Source organism: Macaca nemestrina, chromosome 16 (assembly GCF_043159975.1).
Source record: "Macaca nemestrina isolate mMacNem1 chromosome 16, mMacNem.hap1, whole genome shotgun sequence".
Taxonomy (NCBI): domain Eukaryota; kingdom Metazoa; phylum Chordata; class Mammalia; order Primates; family Cercopithecidae; genus Macaca; species Macaca nemestrina.
Window position 1 is genome coordinate 36,436,754 of NC_092140.1, and position 25,358 is coordinate 36,462,111.

General features: G+C 36.2%; 1 protein-coding gene across 17 annotated transcripts in view; it reads left to right on the forward strand.

Moving 5' to 3' along the window:
• Positions 1–25,358, forward strand: part of LOC105481778 (MYC binding protein 2) — a 285,288-nt gene that overhangs the window by 151,334 nt on the left and 108,596 nt on the right. For all 17 annotated transcript variants that reach the window (XM_071081184.1, XM_071081186.1, XM_071081190.1 and 14 more), the window contains 12 exons: positions 1,677–1,883; positions 2,706–2,837; positions 4,751–4,929; positions 7,583–7,725; positions 9,505–9,605; positions 10,280–10,498; positions 12,329–12,554; positions 13,615–13,733; positions 14,468–14,555; positions 17,054–17,103; positions 20,937–21,109; positions 23,190–23,334. In XM_071081184.1, the coding sequence (XP_070937285.1) occupies positions 1,677–1,883; positions 2,706–2,837; positions 4,751–4,929; positions 7,583–7,725; positions 9,505–9,605; positions 10,280–10,498; positions 12,329–12,554; positions 13,615–13,733; positions 14,468–14,555; positions 17,054–17,103; positions 20,937–21,109; positions 23,190–23,334 (1,782 nt within the window). The remainder of the gene's footprint in view (positions 1–1,676; positions 1,884–2,705; positions 2,838–4,750; positions 4,930–7,582; positions 7,726–9,504; positions 9,606–10,279; positions 10,499–12,328; positions 12,555–13,614; positions 13,734–14,467; positions 14,556–17,053; positions 17,104–20,936; positions 21,110–23,189; positions 23,335–25,358) is intronic.

Consider the following 25,358-nt stretch of genomic DNA (forward strand, 5'->3'; position numbering starts at 1 on the left):
TTATTTCACCTCTATCACAGGTTTTTTGAAATTGCAGTAAAATATACATAATATAAAATTTGCCATTCTAATCATTTTTATGTGTACAGTTCGGTGGCATTAAATGCATTCACTTTGTTGTACTTAGTTGTACATTGTCACGAAGTTTTCAAAGTATGAAGTGTTATTATGTTTGAGAAAATCACTTTGAAAGTGCCTTTACAATTTATACAGTAACATTATTTTATTCCATTTCACTGTCTTACTCTTTCTTATAACTTAACTGAATGTTTTGATTGAATTTGGGGAATGTTTCTGTTTTTTCCTCCTAAAAAACAGACAGTAGATTGGTTTGGAAAATCATGTCCTAATGTGAAATATCTTACATCATTCAAATGAATGTTTAATAACCAGCATGTATTCAGTGACCCTAGCTCTCAAGTTCTTGTCAAGGAACTTCTTTTCTCTATTTTACTTTTATAATTCCTAATCTTTGCTTTTTCTTTTAAATTTATTTTAACACCTATTCTGAATTAACCCATCCAGTGTATATGCATTATTGATTCATTATAACAGTTTAGCCTTTAGAATTTGTGGTTCATTGCATATACTTGAGCTAATTTTAGTCCCTCATCCTGGGAAGCACTTTCTAAGTTTCTTGGTTAACTTTGAGTTTGGCCTTGGAGACTATTGCAGCCCTTGTCAGAAACTTTTTAATTTTTTATATTTGTTCATTTAGTCTACAATACCTTCCTACTCTGCAGGATGCAGGAAAGTCTGTAATGTGTAGATCCCCTTCCAAAGTTTACTAAAGAGTTCTCCCCTTTAAACTTACCTTTCCAATGAAAAAGAATACCAAAAGTTACAGGGTGCCTGGTATACAACTTTGGGAGTTCCCACAGGTCCTGGCTTAGAGATGAATATTTGTTTCTCAGAGCAGTTTGCAGTTTTTGTTAGAATCATAAACATCCATTTTTTTCTCTATTTAGTCTCCCAAAATTCTGCAGCCAGCTTAGATTAGAAGTAGGTTTTGTAAATAAAAAGAGCAGTTTCAACCCAAAATAAGTTCTCTAATCCTCTCTAGTGAAAGTCTATAATTAGTATGGTTGCACATGTGTGTGTATGTATTCAAATACTGAATGCTGTTACAGAAATATCGCTGTATATATTCGTAGTATTCAATCTTAGGCTATAGACCATTTTCTTCAAATGAAGTCTTGCAAATTCACAGGTGAGAGGAGAGAGGACATAGTCTGGTTGAAGAGGGGAACCATAAATTTACCTCTTCCTTGCATACCTTTCTCTGCAGAATATCTAGAGCTCTATGTCGCATAGTTTGAAAACTGTTGATCTATAGAATTTCGATGACATTTTTAGCATCTCTTTTCAAAGTCTAGTGATTTATTCATACATTATGACTGATAAGACAAGCTTGTACTTCTAACATTATAAATTAAGTGGAAAATATAGTTTCATATGGCTGAAGGAAGAAAATACTGTCAAGTGACACTGATTTGTGAATTTAGAATGATAAAATCTGGTTTTATTGTGAGTTAATCTCTCAGTAGAACATACGTTTAGAAATGCTTATACCCACTTATTAAATAAAGCTTATTTTATTAGACTTCTTAGAAACCTTTGGATGGTTTTGTTAAAGGTGTACAAACTACTGATGCAGTTGCTTTTGTTGTCCACAGGTTGATGGACTTAATTCTCTTCACTCTGTAAAAGCTAGTGCTAACCGATTTACAAAAACAAGTCAGGGCAGAAGCTGGAACACTGGGAACGGGTCCCCTGATGCAATCTGTTTTTCAGTAGACAAACCTGGAATAGTTGTAGTTGGTTTCTCTGTCTATGGAGGAGGTGGAATTCATGAATATGAATTAGAGGTCTTGGTTGATGATGTAAGTATCACTCTTCCAGCATTTATCCTGATTAGTGGGTTGTGTATCAGGATTTACCATTGTCATAGTATGATGGGTCCATACCTTCAGGGGTTTACTAGATCAATCACAGATGAATGACACTAAAGAAACTGAAAAAGGCTGGCCACAGTGGCTCACACCTGTAATCTCAGCACTTTGAGATGCTGAGGCAGGTGGATGACTTGAGCACAGGAGTTTGAGACCAGCCTAGGCAGCATGACAAAACCCCATCTCTACGAAAAATACAAATATTAGCTGAGTGTGGTGGTGCACGCCTGTAATCCCAGCTACTCTGGAGGCTGAGGTGGGAGGATCACTTGAGCCCGGGAGGTTGAGGCTACAGTGAGCCATAATCATGCCACTGCACTCAAGCCTGGGCAGCAGAGTGAGACCCTGTCTCAAAAAAAGAAAGAAAGAAAAGAAACTGAAAGATAATGATTTTACCGCATTGCTTGTGTTCCATCTTTCCACCTTGGATCACTACTGCTTATATTTTTTGTACTTTCAGAAAGAGAAAGATTTAAAGTGGAATTAAAGACTAAAAATTATTTAGCTAAGTCCCTGATGACAAGTCTTGAGTAGTTTTTTTTTTATATTGTAATTTTTCAAGAAACACAATGTTCAGATGTCATAGAGTACTAATTCAGCTATATCTTTCTAATCCATTCTCTAAAATTACTTAAAGTACCTGAGTTTTATTAAAATAGGACAGAAAGGGGTAGCATGTAAATCATTGCCTAGTAAATAGCAAGTTTATCTCTATCTCTAACTTGATTTTTTTGTTTCATTTTTTTTTTTTAGAGTGAACATGCAGGAGATTCAACTCATTCCCACAGATGGACATCTCTGGAATTAGTGAAAGGAACTTACACAACAGATGACTCACCCAGTGATATAGCTGAAATCAGACTTGACAAAGTGGTTCCTTTAAAGGTAGTTTCAACTGTATGTTTCTATTGTGAATAAGAAGAATTATTATGTAGTTAAAATAGTGAAGAGTATTCCATGAATTTTGTTTGTTAGATACAGCTATTCGTAAGTTATCCTTTATATGGTAGGTACTTCAGATATTTATGGAGTACCTACTATGTACCTGATGTTGTACCACATTATATTATATTTTTGTATAATGTTTCTTAAAGTCTGGAGTAGTAGGAAGCTTTGTAGTCAAACAGATTAAACTCTGGATACCTGCTGTTCCAACATACTAGCTTTAAGACACTGAGTTCATTATTTAACCACTTTGAGACTTATCTGTAGATTGGAAAGAATAATACCTGCATTGTAGTATTGTTGAGATTAAATAATAGAAATAAAACACCTGCCTCAGTGTCTAGCACAGTATGAAAAATAAGCATTAGCCCTGTCTTTTCTTCTCTTATTGTTGTTTTGTTGTTTTGTTTTGCTTTTGTTCTTTTTTTTTTTTTTTTGAGATGGAGTCTCACTCTGTCGCCCAGGCTGGAGTGCAGTGGCATGATCTTGGCTCACTGCAACCTCCACGTCCTGGATTTAGATGATTCTCCTGCATCAGCCTCCCAAGTAGCTGGGATTACAGCCACGTGCCACCATACCCAGTTAATTTTGTATTTTTAGTAGAGAGGGGCTTCGCTGTGTTGACCAGGCTGGTCTCGAACTCCTGCCCTCAAGTGATCCACCCCCGTCAACCTCCCAGAGTTCTGGGATTACAGGCGTGAGCCACCACACCCAGCCTATTTTCTAACAATATTTGGCAAAATAGAGAAATTTTACCACATCAAAGTAATTATAAATGTTAAAGTAACATTAAAGTATTTCTGAATTCAACTGAAATAAATTTCATTATAGGACAAAATTTTGGATAAGATCGGTACATGAGAGATTTCATCAGGAAGAATTTAGATACTGAAAAACCAAAAAGCTTTTATTGTGAAATTTATATCATGGTTCATAAAGCATTAGTTTCTATAGCTCACATTTTCAAAGTACAGTGCATTATATTTTGGACAGCTTTTTTCCTGTGGGTTTTTTTTTCTCATGTCTGTTTGCCTATAAATTTCTATCTCTGAGTTTTTCTTAAAAATATAGCAGAGTCACCCTTATTTTTTTCTCACATCTAAAATTATTTTAAAAGTTAAACTAGTCAAGGAAAAGTATCAGCTTATGCAATTAAAATCTCGTATTGCTGGGCACAGTAGCTCACACCTGTAATCTCAGCACTTTTGAGACACCAGGGAGGGAGGATCACTTGAGCTTGGGAGTTTGAGGCCAGACTGGGCAGTATAGTCAGACCTTATCTCTATAGAAACACCTTAAAAAATTGGCTGAGTGTGATGGAACGCACCAGTGGGAGAATTGCTTGAGCCCAGGAAGAGGAGGCCACATTGAGCCAGGATTGCACCACTGCACTCCCAGAGTGACAGAGCAAGATCCTGTCTCAGAAAAAAAAAAATAGAAAAATTATTATGGCTAATATTCTAGCAGTAAAATTACGAGCAGGCACTAGTTACATTGGTTGTGTTCAGACCTAGTTCCATCACTTACTAGCTGTGTGACTTAGAACAAATTACTTAACTTCTCTGAACCTCAGATTCCTCATCTGTAAAATAGGGATAATAATGATACTTACCTCATGAAGCCATTTTAAGGATTAATTGAATTCCATAAAGTACTTAGGACAGTTGCTTTTATGCAACAGGCATTCAGTAAATACTAGCTGTCATCATGTTTGATTCATTAAAAACTTGTATCATCTGTAAATATGATAAGAAATTTCAGTATATTTGCCTATTTTACTGCTAGAGTTCTTTTTGTATATCCTCTGCACATTGTGAATAAATGTAAACATGTTTTACATCTTTATAATGAAGGAAAATGTTAAATATGCTGTGCGCTTGAGGAACTATGGAAGCCGTACAGCCAATGGAGATGGAGGAATGACCACAGTTCAGTGCCCTGATGGTGTGACGTTCACATTCAGCACGTGCAGCTTGAGCAGTAATGGCACAAACCAAACCCGAGGACAGATCCCACAGATACTCTACTATAGGTGGGTGAATGTATAGAGATAAGGGAAATAGTTTACAGTGGTAGAACATACACAGTCTATTACCAGGTAAAATTGCTATGTGGATAATTATAATTAAATTATACAGTGTATCTTCTTAGCACATACTCGTACAAATTCATATAAAGAAATCTTTTAATATATAAATTCAGTGTTTGCTACAAAAGTGAATGCTTTACAATATTTTTGCTGTTATTTCTTCAGTATCATTGAAATGTTTGTGCACTGGGCATATGTGCTGTTGCTGTCACTCTATAATTTCTGGTCTGCAATTTCAAATTTAAAGGGTATTCATTTCTTTTTATAAAATGCCTCAAACTAATGATCAGATAGACTGTACTCAGATAGTGGTGTTGCCTTGATCCTGTTGGCCAGTCACAGAATATTTTGATGTCTGTGGATCTTGGACCTGCCCTGTCTAACCCCTGGGGCCCTAGAATATATAATAGTGTGTTTCTTACAATGTTTTTAACAAAAACCATTCCTTATGTAAACCGTGGAAAATAAAAGAATGATAACAACCCTCGGGTTAAAAAAAATCTTTTAAATACACATTTCTCACTGAGTCTGAATTTTTCTTGTAGTGGTGAAGCTGATATCTTAGGTAGTCATGAGTACCGTTTGCTACATTTGTCCTCAGCCTGTCTTAGCATTAAATCACTGAATTTCCGTATTACTTTCAGAGGCTTGCTGCTTCCTCTGTTTCCTTCATAAAGAGTCTAGGGATGGTGCCTACGTAGATAGTATAAAATAATTTCCCTAGATATAGATTTTCTGCTTCCTCTTTCCATGAGAAATAGAATAGAAATAGCAGGCAGTAAATAGCTATGTAGTTCAGTGTTGCTGCTGAAATATAAAAGCTGTCTAGTCTTTTGCCCCAGTCAAGAAAAACTTTCTGTTCCATAAGCACTACAATAAATAGTACATTATTCTCTTTCTTAAACTATGGATTAAAAACTCTGTTATGCATACGAGTTACATACTTCAGAAAGCAGGAGAGCCACTAACAGCATCTGCCATCCAAACTTTGTATCTTATACAAAATACAGTGTTTTGAGTATTTTCTTGTTTTCTATAAAGCTTTAAATACCCTTAGCTTTAAATTTTTAAAAAATGAAAAATACTAAAGTCCTTTAGTTTTAAATACCATCCTGCTCTGATAGCTCCCAAGTTTACATCCCTAGCCTTCATGACCTCTGAACCCCGGACTCCAGGTCTTTCTCTGACATCTTCATTTGGATGACACTAGTGGAGGTGGTGTTAGTTACTGTGTGCCAGGCTGTGCTTTGAGTGTGTTACCTGTGTTATCTCAGCTTGTCCTCGCAGTAACCCCAGGAAGTAGGTACTTTTCTTATCTGTGTTTCACAGATGATAGAACTGAGACACTGGGTAGTCCAGAGTCACACCTCTGGTAAATTATGCTACTGCGACCTGTGGGCAGGAAGTCAGATTTCAGGTGATACACCCTTAACCAGTATGCTGCACATTCTGTTTAAGGACGTTCGCTATAGTTGGCTAGTAAACATCTGAGGTTTCATGTGGCCAGAATATTCATCTCCCACAGTTACAGCCAGACACCTTGGAGTCATTCTTGACTTCTCTTTCCCTCATACCTACACCTAGGTCATCAAGAAGTCCTGTCAGCTGTACTTTTAAAATGTCCTAAATCTGGTCTTTTCTTCTACCTCCATATTTAATAGTCTAGACCAAGCCACTGCAACCTCTACCTGCTAACTGTAATGAGCCTCTAAACTAGTCTCCCTCCTTTCACTGTTGGTCTCCTACAATCAGTTCTCCACAGCACAGTCAGTGATCTGATAAAATCATACCAAGTTCCACTTGCTCCAAACCCAGCTTCCCATTCCCATACCAGTATAAAATGTTATTATGTTGCCTACAAACCTTACACAATTTGACTCCTGTTTCCCTTCCCACCCATCACCCTTCACTCCTTCTCCTTTTCTTCTAGCCATACATGTCTTCATTCTGTTCCTTGAATTCACTAGTGTGTTCCTTTTGCCCTGACAGTTTTCCCTCAGCTCTTCGCATGAGTCTTTAAAAAAAAAAAAAAAAAAAAAATTCCCGTCAGCTGAGCGCGGCGATTCACTTCTATAATCCCAGCACTTTGGGGTGGATCACGAGGTCAGGAGTTCGAAACCATCCTGGCCAACATGGTGAAACCCCATCTCTACTAAAAACAAAAATTAGCCGGGCGTGAGGTGCATGCCTATAATCTCAGCTATTTGGGAGGCCGAGGGAGGAGAATCGCGTGAACCTGGGAGGCAGAGGTTGCAGTGAGCCAAGATCGTGCCACTGCACTCCAGCCTGGGCGACAGAGCAAGACTCTGTCTCGAATAGATAAATAATTAAATTAATTAATTCAGGTCTTTGTTAAATATGAGTTCCTCAGAGAACTGATCTTATTTAAAATAACACCCTTCCCTTTATGCCCTATGCTGCTTTATTTTTCTTCAAAGCCCTTATCATTCCCTATAATTATATAGTTGCATGTTTACTTTTTTAACTTTAAAAAAACTATGAATTAAATGAGGATCTCAGATCCTGGATGATTTCTGGCATTGGATCATGTTTTACTTACCATTGTAAAATAATCTCATGTTTGCTCATGCTACAGGAGTGAATTCGATGGAGATTTACAATCCCAACTTCTGAGTAAAGCCAATGAAGAAGATAAAAACTGTAGCAGAGCGCTGTCTGTTGTAAGCACTGTTGTTCGAGCCTCTAAGGACCTCCTGCACAGAGCTCTTGCTGTGGATGGTAAGACTTTTTCTTTCCCAATAGTCAGATTTTAGATTCTTTATTCGCTAAATTTTTGCATAGAACTATTGAAGAGGAACCTTCTATTATACAATTGTGTAGAATCTTAAGTGTTTTCTTTATTTATAGATCCACACGTGCATTAATTTTGGATAAGTCACACTCTCCATACTGTAACGCAGAATTATTTAGAATGCTCAAAAGGAGTTATCATATATTCTTATTTGCTTAGTTAATTTAGTAAAAGAAAAATTGTATTTGGTTTAAACTGGGTCTTTAGTCTTCTTTTAGTAGTCAAAAAGCTTTTTCTTCCTCTCTGTTCTGTTTCCAGTAATGTATCACTATCCACCCAAAACTCTGGGGAACCGTAACCATCTCCTCAGAGGCACTTGTCTAAATTCAGCTCTAGGAGTTTTCCCCTAAAAACTCTCTAGTTTGTATTCTCCTCTCTCTCAGTTCTTCCCTTGCCATCGTTTAGGCTGCCATGGTGCAAGTACATGTCATTTTGTAATATAGGGATAATACCCAATAATGTCACTGCTACCTTTCCCCCATTCTCCATCTAGCTGTTTAGTTATTCTTCACACTGGCACCAGAGTTATCATTATGAAAACATTGTTATGGCCGGGCACGGTGGCTCATGCCTGTAATCCCAGCACTTTGGGAGACTGAGGCGGGCGGATCACAAGGTCAGGAGTTTGAGACCAGCCTGACCAACATGGTGAAACCCCATCTCTACTAAAAATGCAAAAAATAGCCGGGCATGGTGGCAGGTGCCTGTAATCCTAGCTATTCAGGAAGCAGAGGCAAGAGAATAGCTTGAATCCGGGAGGCGGAGGCTGCAGTGAGCCGAGATCGTGCCACTGCACTCCAGCCTGGGTGACAGAGTGAGACTCCATCTCAAAAAAAAAAAAAGAAAAAAAAATTGTTACCGCCACCTCCTTACTGTATAACGTTAATTCCTAATCCTAGTTTAACATCAGAACAACCTGGAAAGCTTGCTGAAAATAAAGACTGTTGGGTCTATCCCCAGGGCTTGAAGCTAGGTTAAAAAACTGTTTTTTAAATAAGTGTGCAGCCTGTTGTGATGTCACAGCAGACCTAGGAATCAGTATTTGGGAGAATAATTGGCCTATAAAATAAAGATCTTCACAGTATAGGCTTAGCTTATCTTTCCAGCACCATGTTCATGGATAACTGAGTAAAATGTTAATCAGTAAAGTGCTTTTCTTGGAAAAACAGAAAGCCATATAGCTTGATAACAGTAAATGTTTTTGGAGTGCTGAATATGTGAGGTGTTGTTCTCAAGTGCTTTACGTATATTACCTTGTTTAATCTTCACAACATCCAAATGGGGAATACTGTTGTGATCCTAAGTTACAGATTAAGTAATTTGCCTAATGTCACTGATAGAGCCATGTTTGGTGCCAGAATGGTAATTTAAATAAAGGCTCCATTACCCTAGGTTCTGATTCCAGCTCTATCATTTTACAGGTACGTGTATTAAGTATTTTGGGTAAGATACTTAAACACTGTGTGCCATGGTTTTCCTTTCTAAAAATTGGGGATAATAAAAGTTTCTTATTGTGAGTATTAGTTGAGATAAGGCATGTATTCTAAAAAGCCTTCAGAATAGTATCAGGCCCTTGACAAGCACCCAATTAGTGTCAACTATAGTTTCGCTCAAAAGAACAGAATATAGATTTAGTATGGCATGTATACAGTACCATGAAATTACATTCTAACTGTAGTTTTAATGCCTTTTATGCGTTTTTTTAGCTGACGACATTCCGGAACTGCTGAGTTCTTCCAGTCTGTTTTCCATGCTGCTCCCCCTTATTATAGCCTACATAGGACCAGTAGCTGCTGCTATTCCCAAGGTGTGTAATTTAATTCTATAACTTTGAATGTTTTTTTAAAATACCTTTTAAAAACAAAGACTTTGTGTCTTGTCTTTACAAAAACTTGCATCTTTGAGGCATCTGGGATATAGGTAACAAGCAGAGAGAGATACTAATTATTCTACTTCTCTGTTCTTCTTAGTATTGTTTACTGGATTGCTGTGCTTATTTGTTGGCTTTACATTTGAAGAATTTGTGAATGAGAAATAGATTTTAGAAATTTTAGAAATGTGATATGTAAGGAAAGATTATGTTAACTGAGATTTTTCAAATTTATAAAGTTGATGCCAGATGGTCTTCATTAATAACAATAGCAATGTTAAAGGACAAGAGCGTTTTAAAACAGTGACATATTCAAGAGATGGAAGAAATGATAAACTATTGATTCTTTGGCATAATTAAGTAAAACGTGATTTACTTCAGATCATGAAAAAACAAAAGTGTTTAAAAATATAGATTTAGATATTGTCATGTAACATCTAAGATAAATCTTTTTTTAATCAATTGAACAGATTTCTCTTTGAACAAAAACTTAGCTAGTAGAAAATTTAGACAGAAATTGTTATTAGAGTAACCAATAATTATTGTAATTCATAATTTTAGAACTACTTTCACATGTATCTCATTTAACCATATTTTTATATGTGTACTAGGTGGCTGTAGAAGTCTTTGGCCTTGTCCAACAATTGCTTCCGTCAGTTGCCATTTTGAATCAGAAGTATGCACCCCCTGCCTTCAACCCTAATCAGTCGACAGATAGCACCACAGGAAACCAGCCTGAACAGGGCCTCTCTGCTTGTACCACCTCCAATCACTATGCTGTCATAGAGAGTGAGCACCCGTATAAACCTGCCTGTGTGATGCACTACAAGGTAGGCACCAGTTCTTAGTGTGATTTGACTGTAAAACTTGGTGTGAGGTTCTCTGATGATATCTTAAAGAATGCCTGGCCTGCATTTATGAGTGTAGCTTCTTTTATAGTATTTACATATAGAGAATCAGCAGGTGATTAGGCATTGTTGGATATACAGAATAATTTAAGACGGAATTTTTATCTCAAAGATGATAAAATTTTATTGGTTTATGAGGGTTCTGAAATCTTCCTACAAGTATAGTGTGGTATATAATGCTAAACTTCATGCTGTGATTTGTAATAGTAGTAGAAATAAGCATTAACAATTTAAATTGTATTTTTTGAACTAGCATTATTTGTACCACAGCCTGAGCTCTGAAAATTTACAACCCCAATGTAAGATTTAAAATAGTCTATACATAATGTTAAAAAAACTATGTATAAAATGATTATAAATTTAGTGTTATTAGAGAGTGTTCAAAATCCATGTTCTTTGTTTTTTCATTGTATCATGCAAATTAAGGAAGAAAAAGATAAATTTATATTTTGTGTGCTTGTAAAATATTCCACTTTTCATGGTAGAAGCTATTAAGCATCTGTAGACGTAAATAGGCTAGTACAGTGCACTTGTTTATCCATCTCCCGGATTCAGCAGTGTCAACTCTTAGACCTGTCTTATTTATTCCCTACCTGCTTCCTAACCCTCCTGTATTGTTTTAAAGCACATTTATAATACTTATTGACACAATGTCTCCAAAATATAAGGACCCTTAAAAATAACCATAGTATTATCACACTGAAAAAAAACAATTTAATGTCTTCAAACATCATGTAAATTTTTAATAATTTGAGTTAGAATCCATGTAAGATCCATACATTGTGATTAGTATGTCTCTTAAGTCCCCTTTAATCTTAAGTTCCTTTAAATCTGTAAGACTCCCTCTGTCTCTCTCTTTTTTTGTTCCCTTGAGTTCTATTTGTTGAAGAAACTGGATCCTATATGTTTGTTAGATGGGAGCCTCTTCAGCTTACCTGCTGGGTCTTTCAGGCTCACCCCTTGCAGTCATTCCTAGCTTCCTTGCTTTCTGGTAGGATAAGATGTTCCAGGCTCCTTTTATATGTTTAATGCCTCAGACTTGGAACAAACCATTTTTTCCAAGTGTCCTAATTTCTGTTATACATACACACACACATGTTATGTTTACATATGTATATATATAAATGTGTATATGTTTATGTATAGATTTGTGTGTATGTATAGTTTTTAAAAGATAAAATACCTCATGAGTTTATACCGTTGATACTAATTCAAAATAAGGACCACAGACACACCTCAGTCTCCTTTCTCCTACATCTAAAATTCCTATTAGTGACACTGGGAATATCAGAATTCAAAAATCATTTAAATTATTTCATTGGGGGGGGGGGTGTGTGTGTGTTGTCTTTGAAGTATATCCCATCTAAATGTATGGTCACATTACTGTGTTTAAATCTAGTTGGAATGCTCCCTCTTTGCGTGATTATGCGTTCATTGGATATACACTTATAGAGTCGTTTAATTTTAGAGTTTAGGAATTGCTTTTTAAATTTGGATTTTGTTTTAGAATTCTTTAAATACTTACATAGTTTGAAGTCAAATTTATGAAACAAATCTAGCTTTTATCTCTGTCCTCGTCACTCTGTTCCTCCTTCTCTGTCATAGGTAACATTTTATTCTATTTTAAATTTTGTAGTTTATCCTGTTGTGTCATTTAATAAAAGCGTAGACACATATACACATACAGATGCAGATGTGTGTGTTTGTATGTCTATATATCTGTATTCATGTTGCCTTGCCTATTGGCCTCAGGTGACATTCCCAGAATGTGTGAGGTGGATGACAATCGAATTTGACCCTCAGTGTGGTACTGCACAGTCAGAAGATGTCCTTCGTTTGTTGATTCCTGTCAGAACTTTTCAGAATTCAGGATATGGACCAAAATTGACATCTGTTCATGAAAATCTTAATTCATGGATAGAATTAAAGAAATTTTCAGGATCCTCTGGGTGGCCTACTATGGTTTTGGTGTTGCCAGGTAAGTTTTTCTTTCATTCTGTTTTATGTGGTAAAATAAGTGCATTTATGTATATTGAGTAGGGGTGTATCATTGAAAATGTTTATCTAATTTTTAGAGAAATTTATTAAAGACCTACCATGTATCTGGATTGCATTTGAGGAATAAATAAGATACCCTGGGCAAGGGGCACAGCCTGATCCAAGTTTCGGAGAAGACAGTGTTTTAAGGATTTTGTGAAAAAAAGATTAGCTTGACCAAAGCAGAGTGTTAACGTTGAGGAGCAACCAGCTAGCTGTGTAGTTGGGGCCAAATTATAGAAAACAATGGATTAAATCTTTTATTTTCCCAGAAAGTGCTAAATTTTCAGAACTTAATGAAGGACTGAAGTCCTTCCTTGTAAGAGAATTTGTGAACCACTTTCTTGTGTGAAAAGTTGTGTGAAAGCTGTTTCAGTTGGCTTGAGGGTATGTGTGAACGGGAGAGTCGGAGCATACAAGCACAGTTGTTATTGCTGGTACTGTGCTTTTCTTTAAAAGAAAGTTATTTAAGTAAGTTTTTAAAACTATGCTTTAAAACTTACCGTTTGTTGCATTCTTAACCGGTTAACTAGGACTACTCTTGTTATCCTTCAAACTAATAGGCAATTTCAATTCAGAAACTTCTTCTTTCCACTCTGACCACCTATTTGTTTGTTTGTTTGGGAAAAGATCAGAAAAAGACACATGCCAGGGTAGAGGACTGCCCACTTTGAAAAACAAAATGGCTAACGTCAGTATTTGACAAATAATTGAAAAATGATTGCCCATGTAACTTAAGTACTTTATTAAGCAGGGGAGTTTGATTATGAAAAAAAGTAACAATTTATTTGCGATAGACTTGTTGTTTCTAGTGTTATTTTTGGTACAATTTCCTCAAGTAGATATAGGAACGCTCCCCGCCACAAGTCTATTTAAGTTATGTAGTATATGATGTGTGTTTCTGCATATCTTGTGATAAAAGAGAAAGTCCATTGGATAAAAGAGGGAAATTTTAATAAAATTGTTTCAGAGTTTGAACTCAATTCTGGCATTTTTATTAGGAAATGAGGCCCTTTTTTCATTGGAGACCGCATCAGATTATGTGAAAGATGACAAAGCTTCTTTCTATGGTTTTAAGTGTTTTGCAATTGGATATGAATTTAGCCCTGGACCTGATGAGGTAAGACTGAATTGTCTTTTCATTCTTTTAAGGAAGATTGTGTTTCTAAGGGCTAGTGAGTTGTGCTTCTAACTGACTTAAATTGTACTGTTGCCTCTATTCAAAAAGTCGGGGCCAGGTGCAGTGGCTCACACCTGTAATTGCAGCACTTTGGGAGGTGAGAGAAACCCTTGAGGCCAGTTTGAGACCAGCCTAGGCAATATATTGAAATCCTTTCTCTACAAAAAAATGAAAAGAAATTAGTTTTGACCTAGGGGTGTATAATTCTAAATATTTTGTAGTTTAATTATGTACAGTGGTCTGTTTTGCTACTTTTAATACATGAAGAGGATGGAGTTTGTGCAACATGACCCAGCCTTTGAAGTGTAGTTATACCTGCCCTGAACCTGCTCAGTTGGCTATACCTTTCTGAGTAAACGGTTGAACCTGTTTTCACAAAGGGACTGTCATCTTGTCTAAATGTTTTAAATCATACAATAAAATAAAACCGAGGACAAAGTGGACCAAAGTAATGAATGAACAGTTATTTGGACAATGAACCTTTAAACCTGAACCTTACAACCAGCCTGAGATAAAACATTGAGTGTTAAAACATCTCCTGTCAATTTAACCATTAGCTTCACGTGCTTCCTTCTGATTTCAAAAGTAATGCTTGAATTCAAATCACATTTTGCTGATAATCCATATTATCATTCAAACATTTTTAAAGCAGCAAATTTTATGCAATTCCATAGGGAGTCATCCAGCTGGAAAAAGAATTAGCCAATCTTGGTGGGGTTTGTGCGGCAGCTCTGATGAAGAAGGACCTAGCACTGCCTATTGGTAAGTGTGGCCAATGCTGGATGTTGTGATAGGGTTTTGTTTTGTTTGTATTTTGAGAGTAGAATGTATGTATTATAAAAGGTCTGAAAATAGATTTGCAAAATATTCATGAGCAATAACTGCTTCATGTACTGGTAATTTGAGTTTGTCTAAGAGACTGAAGGGTATCCTCTGGCCTTTTTAAATTTACACACGTACATGGACACCCTTTTTATGCATATACATGCTTTGAGCCAGGGGGTATAGTGTGTATGTTCAGCCAAGCACTGAATATATAGTATTAAACCAAAAATTCTAGATATTTCTTAAATATTCTAGTGGAAATATCAAGTAGATAACTGAATATTCATTGTCTAGATCAGAGGACAGGTAGATAGAAATGTAATTGAATATGCTCATTATTTAAAGATATGGGACTGTATGAAAGATATGCTAGAGAATGTAGATAAGAAAGAGAAGATAGCTTAGGATTAAAGCTGTGACTTACCAAAATTTCAAAGATGTACAGAACAGGAAGAGGAGGCTGCAAATGAGACTGCGAAGGAACAGTCAGTGAAGGAGGAGAAAAACCAGGAGAGGGGATGTTCCTGGGATTTTGGCATGCTCTGAGAAGTGCATTAAAATCTGTCATTGGACTTGAAGACTTGTTGGTTGCTTGTATATGCAATAAGAAATATGTTAGTAAAATGAGAGAACTGTAAGTCATTTCAGAGTAGAGAGGGAGAATGGAAAGTAAGGAAGGGTGGTCCATTTGAATTTAGCTATCTCTTTAGAAGAATGTTTCACTGGAGCAGAACAGAGATGAGGCAGTGGCAGAAATGGTACTTTTTTATATGAAGCAAATTTGTATGATCCACGATTAATCTATAATCAAGGGAGTAAAGTTGAAAATAAAAATGCTTACTGATTCTATAATGTTTATACATGGTTTAAAGTTTTATTTTCTTACCCCCCCCCCCAAAATCCATCTTTACTCCTTCCTTTAAGACTACCCTTCCCACTATTATTTTTTCCTCCCTTTTCTGCCTCTGACTTTCCTTCTTTATTACGTTTTCTCTTCCTGGTCCCTTTTATTCTTCTTCATTCCTTTTCTCCCAGTTAATATTGGTATGTATGTGCGGAAATGAGACCTTGTATTATATCCACATGAGGAAAATTGCTAGCAACCTATTTTTGTCAATAGCTGTTAAAGTTTACATTATATATACTTTTTGACTTAAAAAAATTTTATACATATTTGCACAAATACTCAAAAAGTATATGTTGGAGGATGGATTAATATAGCAGTGCTTGTGATTGTAAAACCCAGGACCAACCAAAATGTCTTTCAGTTGGGAACCAGTTAAATAAGTAATGGCATACCCATTCAGTGGCAGTCTGTGCAGCTCTTTGAAAAAGTAGACATATATGGCCTAACAAGGAAAGCTGTCCAAATTATATTAAGTGAGAAAAGCAAGTTGCAGAAGAGGGTCCCATTTTTGCATACATTATTCTGTATATTACAAAAGAGTATGTTGTGGCTCACACCTGTAATCCGAGCACTTTGGGAGCCTGAGGCGGGTGGATCACGAGGTCAGGAGATTGAGACCATCCTGGCTAACACGGTGAAACCCCGTCTCTACTAAAAATACAAAAATTAGCTGGGCATGGTAGCACACGCCTGTAGTCCCAGCTACTCGGGAGGCTGAGGCAAGAGAATCACTTGAACCTGGGAGGTGAAGGTTGCCGTGAGCCGAGATTGCGCCACTGCACTCCAGCCTGGGCGACAGAGTGAGATTCCATCTCAAAAGAAAAAAAAAGAGTATGTTTGTGTGTGGTTGAAACACATATACATTTTTGGTTTGTTTGCACACCAAGTTTCTAGAACAACACATAAGCTGTTGACAGTGGATAGTTTTAAGGGGGCATGGCACTGGTTAGAGATTTCGAATTTTTTGTTCTACACTTCTATACAATTTGAGTATTTCGCCTTGAACAAGTATTACTTTATTAGTAACATTTAATAATGTCAAAGAAAGATCAACAAATATGTTCTATATTAATTAATAAAGGAGAAAGTGGCTAGGGGATGCAGTCACTGCCTTTTATTTTTCTGTGAGTCCCTGTCATTTACTAAAGTTATAGCTCTTCTATAAGGCAACCAAAATATAAAGGCTCAGATTTGAAACAATTTGCTCCCTCTTTTTTTAGACAAAACGAATACACTAAGTTCAGAAAGTATACATTTATATTCATATAAATGTAGGATATATCTTTGGCAAATCACCCATGGGTGCTTCTTGAGTATTGCCTTGAGAATTGTAGTATATTCCCACTGAAAATATCTTATATATTAAAAGGTATGCTGCTGGGATTTTTTCCAGAATCACAAATCTTTTCAATCTGGAATAACAGAATTATTTAAAAAAAAAAAAAAGTGTAATGAATGCAAAGAACTAGAAAATTAAACTAAACTAAGTATTGACATGTTTTAGTAAAACGTTTTATTCGCACAACAGGTAATGAATTAGAAGAAGACCTTGAAATTCTTGAAGAGGCTGCATTGCAGGTATTGTCCCAAATGTTTTAAGGATAAACTTTGTACATTAATTTAAAAAGTATTATCACTCAGATCAGCCTATTTATCTTGACCATTGGGTCCATTCATTAAGTACTTCACTCTATTCATTGGCATTATAGATATAAATAACCTATAATTGCTCCCTTTGGTGGGAGAAACCCATGTGAGCCCTATGTATTTGGTGGGTAATTGACTCTGGAGTTAGACAAAAATCCTTTGGGAGAAAAAACAAATCAAGTGCCAAGGGTGCAAAGGATGGCTTGCAGAGCTGTGGCCATTTAAACTGCATCTTGAAAGAATTTTTTTTTCTCTTTTTTTCTTTTTTTTTTTTTTTTTGCCAGCTAGAGAAAGGGGAAAGACATTTCACAAAGGATGTATAGTTGTGTTATAGGAAGCAGCAAAAGGTGAGGTCAGTACAGTTGGTGAGCTCAGTCTGTGACAAACCAGTATATCATATTAAGTGGTTAGGGCTAATTGCCTGTGGACAATTGGGAGCCATCATTTGTTGTTTTTATTACTGTTTGCTTTACCTTTTTTGCTCGTTTAGGCATTAACTAGCACATTTGACTCTGAATGGAAATACATGAGTACTGTATTTCAGTGCAGTACCCTTTTGGATCTGTTACATCAACCTAATATTTCTTAAAATTGCTTAGAGATGACTATATTGTATTCTTACTTCATTAGTCTGACTTTAGCTGGCTAGTAATCTGTAATAGGATGGAAATATCAGAATCTGTAGGCATCATTTGTCAAATTGTAATACCTACTTAGGCCAAACCAGAGATTCTGATGTACTGCTAAGTGAGCACCGTTGGTTACCACGCACTGAGAACATCAGTGATGGGGAAAATTTTGCATCTAGCAATGGTGTGAAGATAGAAGAAAAGTTGAGAGTCTCTCAGCTGGATCAGTGGTGCTCAGACCCTAGGATTTGATAGATTTGTAAAATTTTCCAAAAATATTTTTCCTGAGAACTTATTAGGTAAAAACACTCTTTAAAAATGTACTACTTATTATCAGCAATGTCTTATAAAATAAAAGACATTTTAATAGCCCCAGATGGAAAGGTCTTAGAATGGAAGACTCTATTATATCCTTAGTTTTTCTAATTCGGCCATGGATCAGAGAACTTTGAGCCCACATTTGGAAAACACCAATTTAGATCATACTTATTTTCTGTACTAGGTATATGTAGTTAGTAGTAGTGATTTAAATAATATCTGTAGAGCACTTGATAAGTTTCAGCATCTTTAATATTATCTCTCTGTTTTTGTAATTACACTTTGAAATCAATGTTAGGTCTTGCATCTTACAATTATAATAACTGAAGTTCAAAGAAGTTTTGTGACTTCTTGAAGACTCAGATGGGAAACAAAGGCTGGTACCCAGTCCTTGTAATTGCTAAGGCTAGTGCTTTACATTTTATTTATTTCCTGAGATGAATTAAAGTGGTAATAATGAAAACGTTTATTTCATGTTTATCAAGCACTATTTTAAACATTTTGTGCATTTTTAACTCCCCACAGCAACCCAATGAATTAAAAAGTTTTATCTCCATTTACAAATGCATAGAGCATTTAGGCAGTTCACCCACGATCACACAGCTAGTGAGCAATTGCATTGGGATTTGTTCGCTGGCAGTTCGGTGACAAAAGAAACCCTGTCTCATTAGCTGGGCATGGTGGCACATGCCTATAATCCCAGCTACTCAGGAGGCTGAAGCAGGAGAATTGCTTGAACCCAGGAGTTGGAGGTTGCAGTGAGCCGAGATCACACCATTGCACTCCAGCCCAGGCAACAAGAGTGAAATGCCATCTCAAAACAAAACAAAACAAACAAACAAACAAACAAAAAAAGTTCATGATTTTGAGCACTGTCTTCTGATCATAGGGAGCTGTAGTGTGTCAGTAATGTTAAGAAACTTCTGAGTTTTAAAAAGCCACTGGCATCTTATGTGTATTCTTTTTTTACAGTTAAATCTTTGTACCTTAAGATTCAAAAATAAAAATTAATTCAACAGATATATAATAAACAATATGTGTCAGGCAACATTCTAGTTAAAGGAGAACTGTCAAAGAGTTTCTCTTAGTCCGTTTTCACACTGCTATAAAGAACTTCCTGAGGCTGGGTAATTTATAAAGAAAAGAGATTTAATTGAGTCACAGTTCCCTACATGGCTGAGGAGGCCTCAGGAAACTTACAATCATGACAGAAGGCAAAAGGGAAGCAAGGCATGTCTTACATGGCAGCAAGAGAGAGAGAAGGGGAAAAGCCTCCGGACTTATCAAACAACCAGATCTTGTAAGGACAACAGCAAGGGGGAAATCTGCCCCCATGATTCAATCACTTCCCACCAGGTCACTCCCCCAACACGTGGAGATTATAATTCAAGTTAAGATTCGGGTGGGGACACAGAACCAAACCATATCAGAGTTCATATATTGTTTATAATTTCAGGGATTATTATGGCATATAAAGTGTCATCTAGGCCAGATATGGAGAGATCTTTATTGTGTTACTGTTCAAGAAAAAAAAAAATGATGTCCCAAATTGCCTGTGTCTTTGGCATGTAAGGTAGTTTTTGTGATAATCTAACATGTATTAAACACTTACTGTTTGTTAGGCAATGTATTATATATTTTATATGCATTATTTGTTTAAATTTTATAATAACTGTATAAAAGAGAGATTATTTGACCACCAGTTTATATAGTTTACAGATTCAGGGATGGTAACTTTTTAGCTTAAGAGCACACAGCAAATAATTTGTCCAAAGCCAGGATTTGAACTTAAGTCTATTTGATTCCAAAGATGATTATTTTTGAAACTGCATAATTTCAAATGTGATAGTACTAGAAATGTAATTATTTTCTATGAAAAAAAATTTTTGGAATTTATTTTATAGTCAGTAAAAAGTTTTTAGAGTTTCAGCATTTAAAACAAACCTTTCCAAAAACGTAAGACTTACTTGTCAGATAGGTGAAACCTAAAATTTGTTTTATCTGCCTCTTCTTCTTAACTTTAATAAGGCTTAGACAGGCTAATGAGGTTTGCGTGCTGCCACAATCAGGTTTCCACTCACTTTTACCCATGTCAAGACCTTGGTGCCCACCCACCCAAGAGAACAGCCACACCTTACTCATGATAGCTGCCTGTAAGGGGAACTTAAAAAGAGGGAAGCTGGGTGCAGTGGCTCAGGCTTGTAATCCCAGCACTTTGATAGGCCAAGGTGGGAGGAGTGCTTGAGGCCAGGAGTTCAAGACCAGCCTGGACAACATAGCAAGACCCCATCTCTACAAAAAGTTTTTTAAAAAATTAGCCAGCCATGGTGGCATATGCCTGTAGTCCCAGCTACTTGGGAGGTTGAGGCAGAAGGATCGCTTAAGCCCAGGAGGTCGAGGCTGCAGTGGGCTATGATGCCACCACTGTACTCCAGCCTGGGTAACAGAGTAAGGCCTTGTCTCAAAAAGAAAAAAGAGGGAGACATCCACAGCTGTTGACAGAAGGGAGCTCTGGCCCTGAAAAATGAGGACGTAACACATAGAGGACTGGCGTGGGAGGAGATATACCATTTTATCCAGCATGCAGATCTCTGACAAGGCATTTATTTTTGAGGGAGGAAAGAAACGAGAAATATTGTCTCATAATTTTTCTCCTAGGAATTTCCTACTCTGTGGGTTAAAAGAAGGAACAGTGGGGTATGTGGAGAAAATGATTTCTCCGTAAAGGCCTGTCTAAAAGTATCTGCATGTTGAAAAATTACATGTAATTAAAGTTTTATTTTAAAATATATATAAATATTCTTTTTTACTTAACAGGTGTGCAAAACCCATTCTGGAATTCTTGGAAAGGGTCTAGCTCTTTCTCATTCACCAACTATATTAGAAGCACTTGAGGGAAATTTACCACTCCAAATCCAAAGCAATGAACAGTCTTTTCTGGATGATTTTATTGCCTGTGTCCCAGGATCAAGTGGTGGAAGGCTTGCAAGGTAAATGTACTTTAAGTTACGTACTTTATTTTAGGGCTTTCATCTTTCATCATTTCTGAAAGAGGGGAGTCATTAGAATATTAAAGTGCTACCTTAAAAAAGTCTGGTTTGCCGGGCACAGTGGCTCACGCCTGTAATCCCAGCACTTTGGGAGGCCGAGGCGGGCAGATCACAAGGTCAGGAGATCGAGACCATCCTGGCTAACACGGTGAAACCCTGACTCTATTAAAAATACAAAAAAAAAAAAAAAAAACCATTAGCCAGGTGTGGTGGTGGATGCCTGTAGTCCCAGCTACTCAGGAGGCTGAGGCAGGAGAATGGCGTGAACCCAAGAGGCGGAGCTTGCAGTGAGCCGAGATCGCGCCACAGAACTCCAGCGTGGGTGACAAAGCGAGACTCCGTCTCAAAAAAAAAAAAAAAAAAAAAATTAAAAAGTCTGATTTATGTATATTTAACTTACTGAAATATAAAATGACAGTTAATATTTTTGTTTGGTAGTTTTTTGTTTGTTTGTTTGTTTGCTTTTGAGAGAGAGGGTCTCACTCTGTTGCCCAGGCTGGAATGCAGTGGCATGATCTCAGCTCACTGCAACCTCCACTTCCTGGACTCAAGTGATTCTTGTGCCTCAGCCTCCCAAGTAGCTGGGATTACAGATATGCCACCACACCTGGCTATTTTTCTTTTTTGTATTTTCTGTAGAAACAGAGTTTCACCATGTTGCCCAGGTTGGAATAGTTATGATAGTATATGATAAGACTCAGTGTGATGGCTCATGCCTGTAATCCCAATACTTTATTAGGCTGAGGCAAGTGGATTGCTAGAGCAAAAGAGTTGGAGACCAGTCTGGCCAACATGGCAAAACCCTGTCTCTACAAAAAATACAAAAATTAGCCAGGCATGGTGGCACACTCCTGTAGTCCCAGCTACTTGGAGGCTGAGGTGGAAGGATTGCTCAAACCCTGGAGGCAGAGGTTGCTGTGATTATGCCAGTGCAATCCATGGTGAAACCCTGGCTCTGCAAAAAATAAAAACATTAAGCATGGTGGCACACATCTGTAGTCCCAGCTACTTGGAGGCTGAGGTGGGAGGGTGGCTCAAAGCCTGGAGGCAGAGATTGCTGTGATTGTGCCACTGCAATCCAACTTGGGCAACAGTGCAAGACCCTGTCTCAAAAAAAAAATGAATTAATTAAATTAAATGTATTATAGTTGTTAATTGATTATTTTTGTTGCTTTTTGTTTGTAGGATGAAAAGGGACAAAAATATTTTGGCCTCCCTGATTTTACTAGTAAAAAAATAAAAAATAAAAATCCCAACTTTTTTCTGGTTTTAATTTTAAAATTGCAGAGATTACTCTTTAGTTTTTAAAAATCACAAAATAGTGATTGGAGAGGAATATCCAATCACTTAAGTCAGCCTCACTACTATACTGTGCAGATATTTTTACGTAATGCATGGTAGAATTACTTATTACTCAGCTCACAGGACAACTTGAATGTGTAGATTACAGAATGAATTCAGGAATGGACATCACAAATTACAGAACATTGATGCATTTTAGGTGGAAAGCAAGGTAATGAGGAAGATAGTTGAGAAACTGTGATAAAAAGTTGGGCAGTACACCTTGAACCTGGCTGCTGTCAGGCAAGCAGAGGGCCATTTCTACCACTGCTTTTACAGAGACATTGCTTTTTCCAGGCTTCCCGGATGGCAGAGTAAGGCGGAGCTCCTTCAGAGAGAGTGAGCCTGCTCAGGACTTCAAATTATACACAACCTACATCGTGTTCTTGGTGATTTTAAATTAGCCATAGTTAAAATTTCAAGTTTCCTGGTTTTAAAAAGTATTTTATACTGTATTTAAATATCAGAAATCTCCTGTGCTTGGCATATTTTTTAAATGAATTTGTCCTTAACAGTTTCCGAGGGAGACACTCAAGGTTATCATTGAGTTGGAAATGAAGATAATGTTTTAGCATTTTGTTTGATACAAGTTTTGTTCATTTGGCTTAATTTTATATTAATCGTTGAAGATGCTGATCGGTGTTTGGGGTTTTGTTTATTTGTTTTTCATTGCTATTAGGTGGCTTCAGCCAGATTCATATGCTGATCCTCAGAAAACATCTTTGATCCTGAATAAGGATGATATTCGTTGTGGTTGGCCTACCACCATAACTGTTCAAACAAAAGACCAGTATGGGGATGTGGTACATGTTCCCAATATGAAGGTAATTATAACTGGATTAAATTAGCAGACATCCATATACTGGCTATGGTGACTGATAACATTTTAGAAATGCTAAGTGCTGAGAGTCCATTTGTTTTACAAACCTCTTTATATAATGGGTGGTGCTGAAAGTTTGTTTAAATGACTTGTTTATATTAAGTAGTCCCCAAGTTTCCAAGTTACATGTATTTTTTTGTGAGTTTGTTCTTTACATTTTGCTACCTGTTACGGTGACTCAAAGGAGGGATAAGAAAGTATCCATCTAAAGAGTGCCAGGCACATAGAGGGAAGACCCTCAGTACGTATTGATTGAATAAATGCATGAAAGAATACATTTTTAAATTTTGTATATAGCTTTGAAAGACTCAAGTACATTCTGTGTTTGGTATAATTGAAACCACATTTAAAAAATAACACTCATTAAATAATTTAGAAATATATGAGTTTAGATTGTAAAAGAATGAGGAATTGAAATAGTTGCATAACGTAATGATGAATATAGAGTTTTTAGGATACCTCTTACCTGAAATAATAATTCATAATGATGTTTCAGAGCATGTTATACATAATTATTTGTGATTTAATCTGTTAATATGAATATCTCATTTAAAACTTTTATTTCTGAAAAATTTATATTGAATAAAATTTTATATAGGCAGTCCCCAGCCCTCTCCTCCTTCAAAGTTGTCTTATAGAGTGATTGGTTATTTGAAGCTTAGAGTTGATTAAGCCACAAAATCCTCTTTGCTCATAGGACAGCTAATTTTGCCGCAATATTATTTTCAGTAGAACTATTTCAACTACTTCATGCATTTATTCATTTATAGCATAAAGAAGTACAATGCCAATGTAGCATCTTACCTGACTAAGTAAAAAATAAGAGCACATTGTTTAAATGACTTAAGACTAGTAAATAAAACTGTATGGAAAAGCTTTCAACCCTGATGCTAAATCAAAATCAGTCTTTTAGCAGTGTCTTTCAAATATTTGGCCATGATCCATAGTTAGAATTTTTATTATAACCCAAAGATATAAAATAAATATATGATGGAGTAGTGTCTATGTAATAGCATATATTAAGTACATATAATTTACTTTATATATTCATACACACATACGTACATAATATGCTATACTCTGATATTTTCTCTAATTTTTTAAGGCAAGTCATACCCTTCACAAAGTGAGTTCATGCCTACTTGGAATTATTCTATAAAATGCAAAAAGCATCACAAATTATAAGAAAAAAATGAATTAAAAATAAAGTTATCCTGATAGTGATATGAAAAAAATGACTACTAGAGGATGGAATTTTGATCACAGTACAATACACATTAAGATATTGAAGGACTTGTATATTGTGTATTCACTGATGAATTTCTTAATGTAGTGAGTTGTTAAATCCAGTCTTTGAACCCTCAAGATTAAGTTTTTTATTCATGTGACAACATTCTAATACCATGTTCATACTGTTATGCTTCTGGTATTTCTTTAGTTGTATTTTCTTTCTTGTGTTTTCTCCTTTGCACCTTTTATTATCTCTTTTGATATCTGGGTTGTTTATATCTTGCATTCATAGTCAGACTTTATCTTTTTTTCTTTTCATCTTAGAGTTCTTTTTTTAACCATATGATGGATCTACTTTTTTTTTTCCTCTCTTCCCCTTCCCTCTCTTCCCCTTCCCTCTCCTCTTTCACTTTCCCCTCCTTCTGCTTTTTCCCTCTTTTCTTCCTCTTCTTTCTCCTCCATATATTTGCTTCTCCTGCTTTGTATCTTTCCTTCCCTTAAACCTCTTACTCAGTGTACTCTAAATTCCTTTCAGATTTATCCAATTTAGAAACTTTATAGAAAATCACTCTAAATACTATCTAGAAGAAGTGATTTGTGCTTCTACTGATACTTAATTTATTAATATCATATTATATTAGCTGGAAACAAAATTAACCTATTTTACTTTCAGCCTATTAGTATATGAAGTCTCAGAAGTACTTTAGACTGTTCAGAAATTGTTAAAAGCTTTATGCA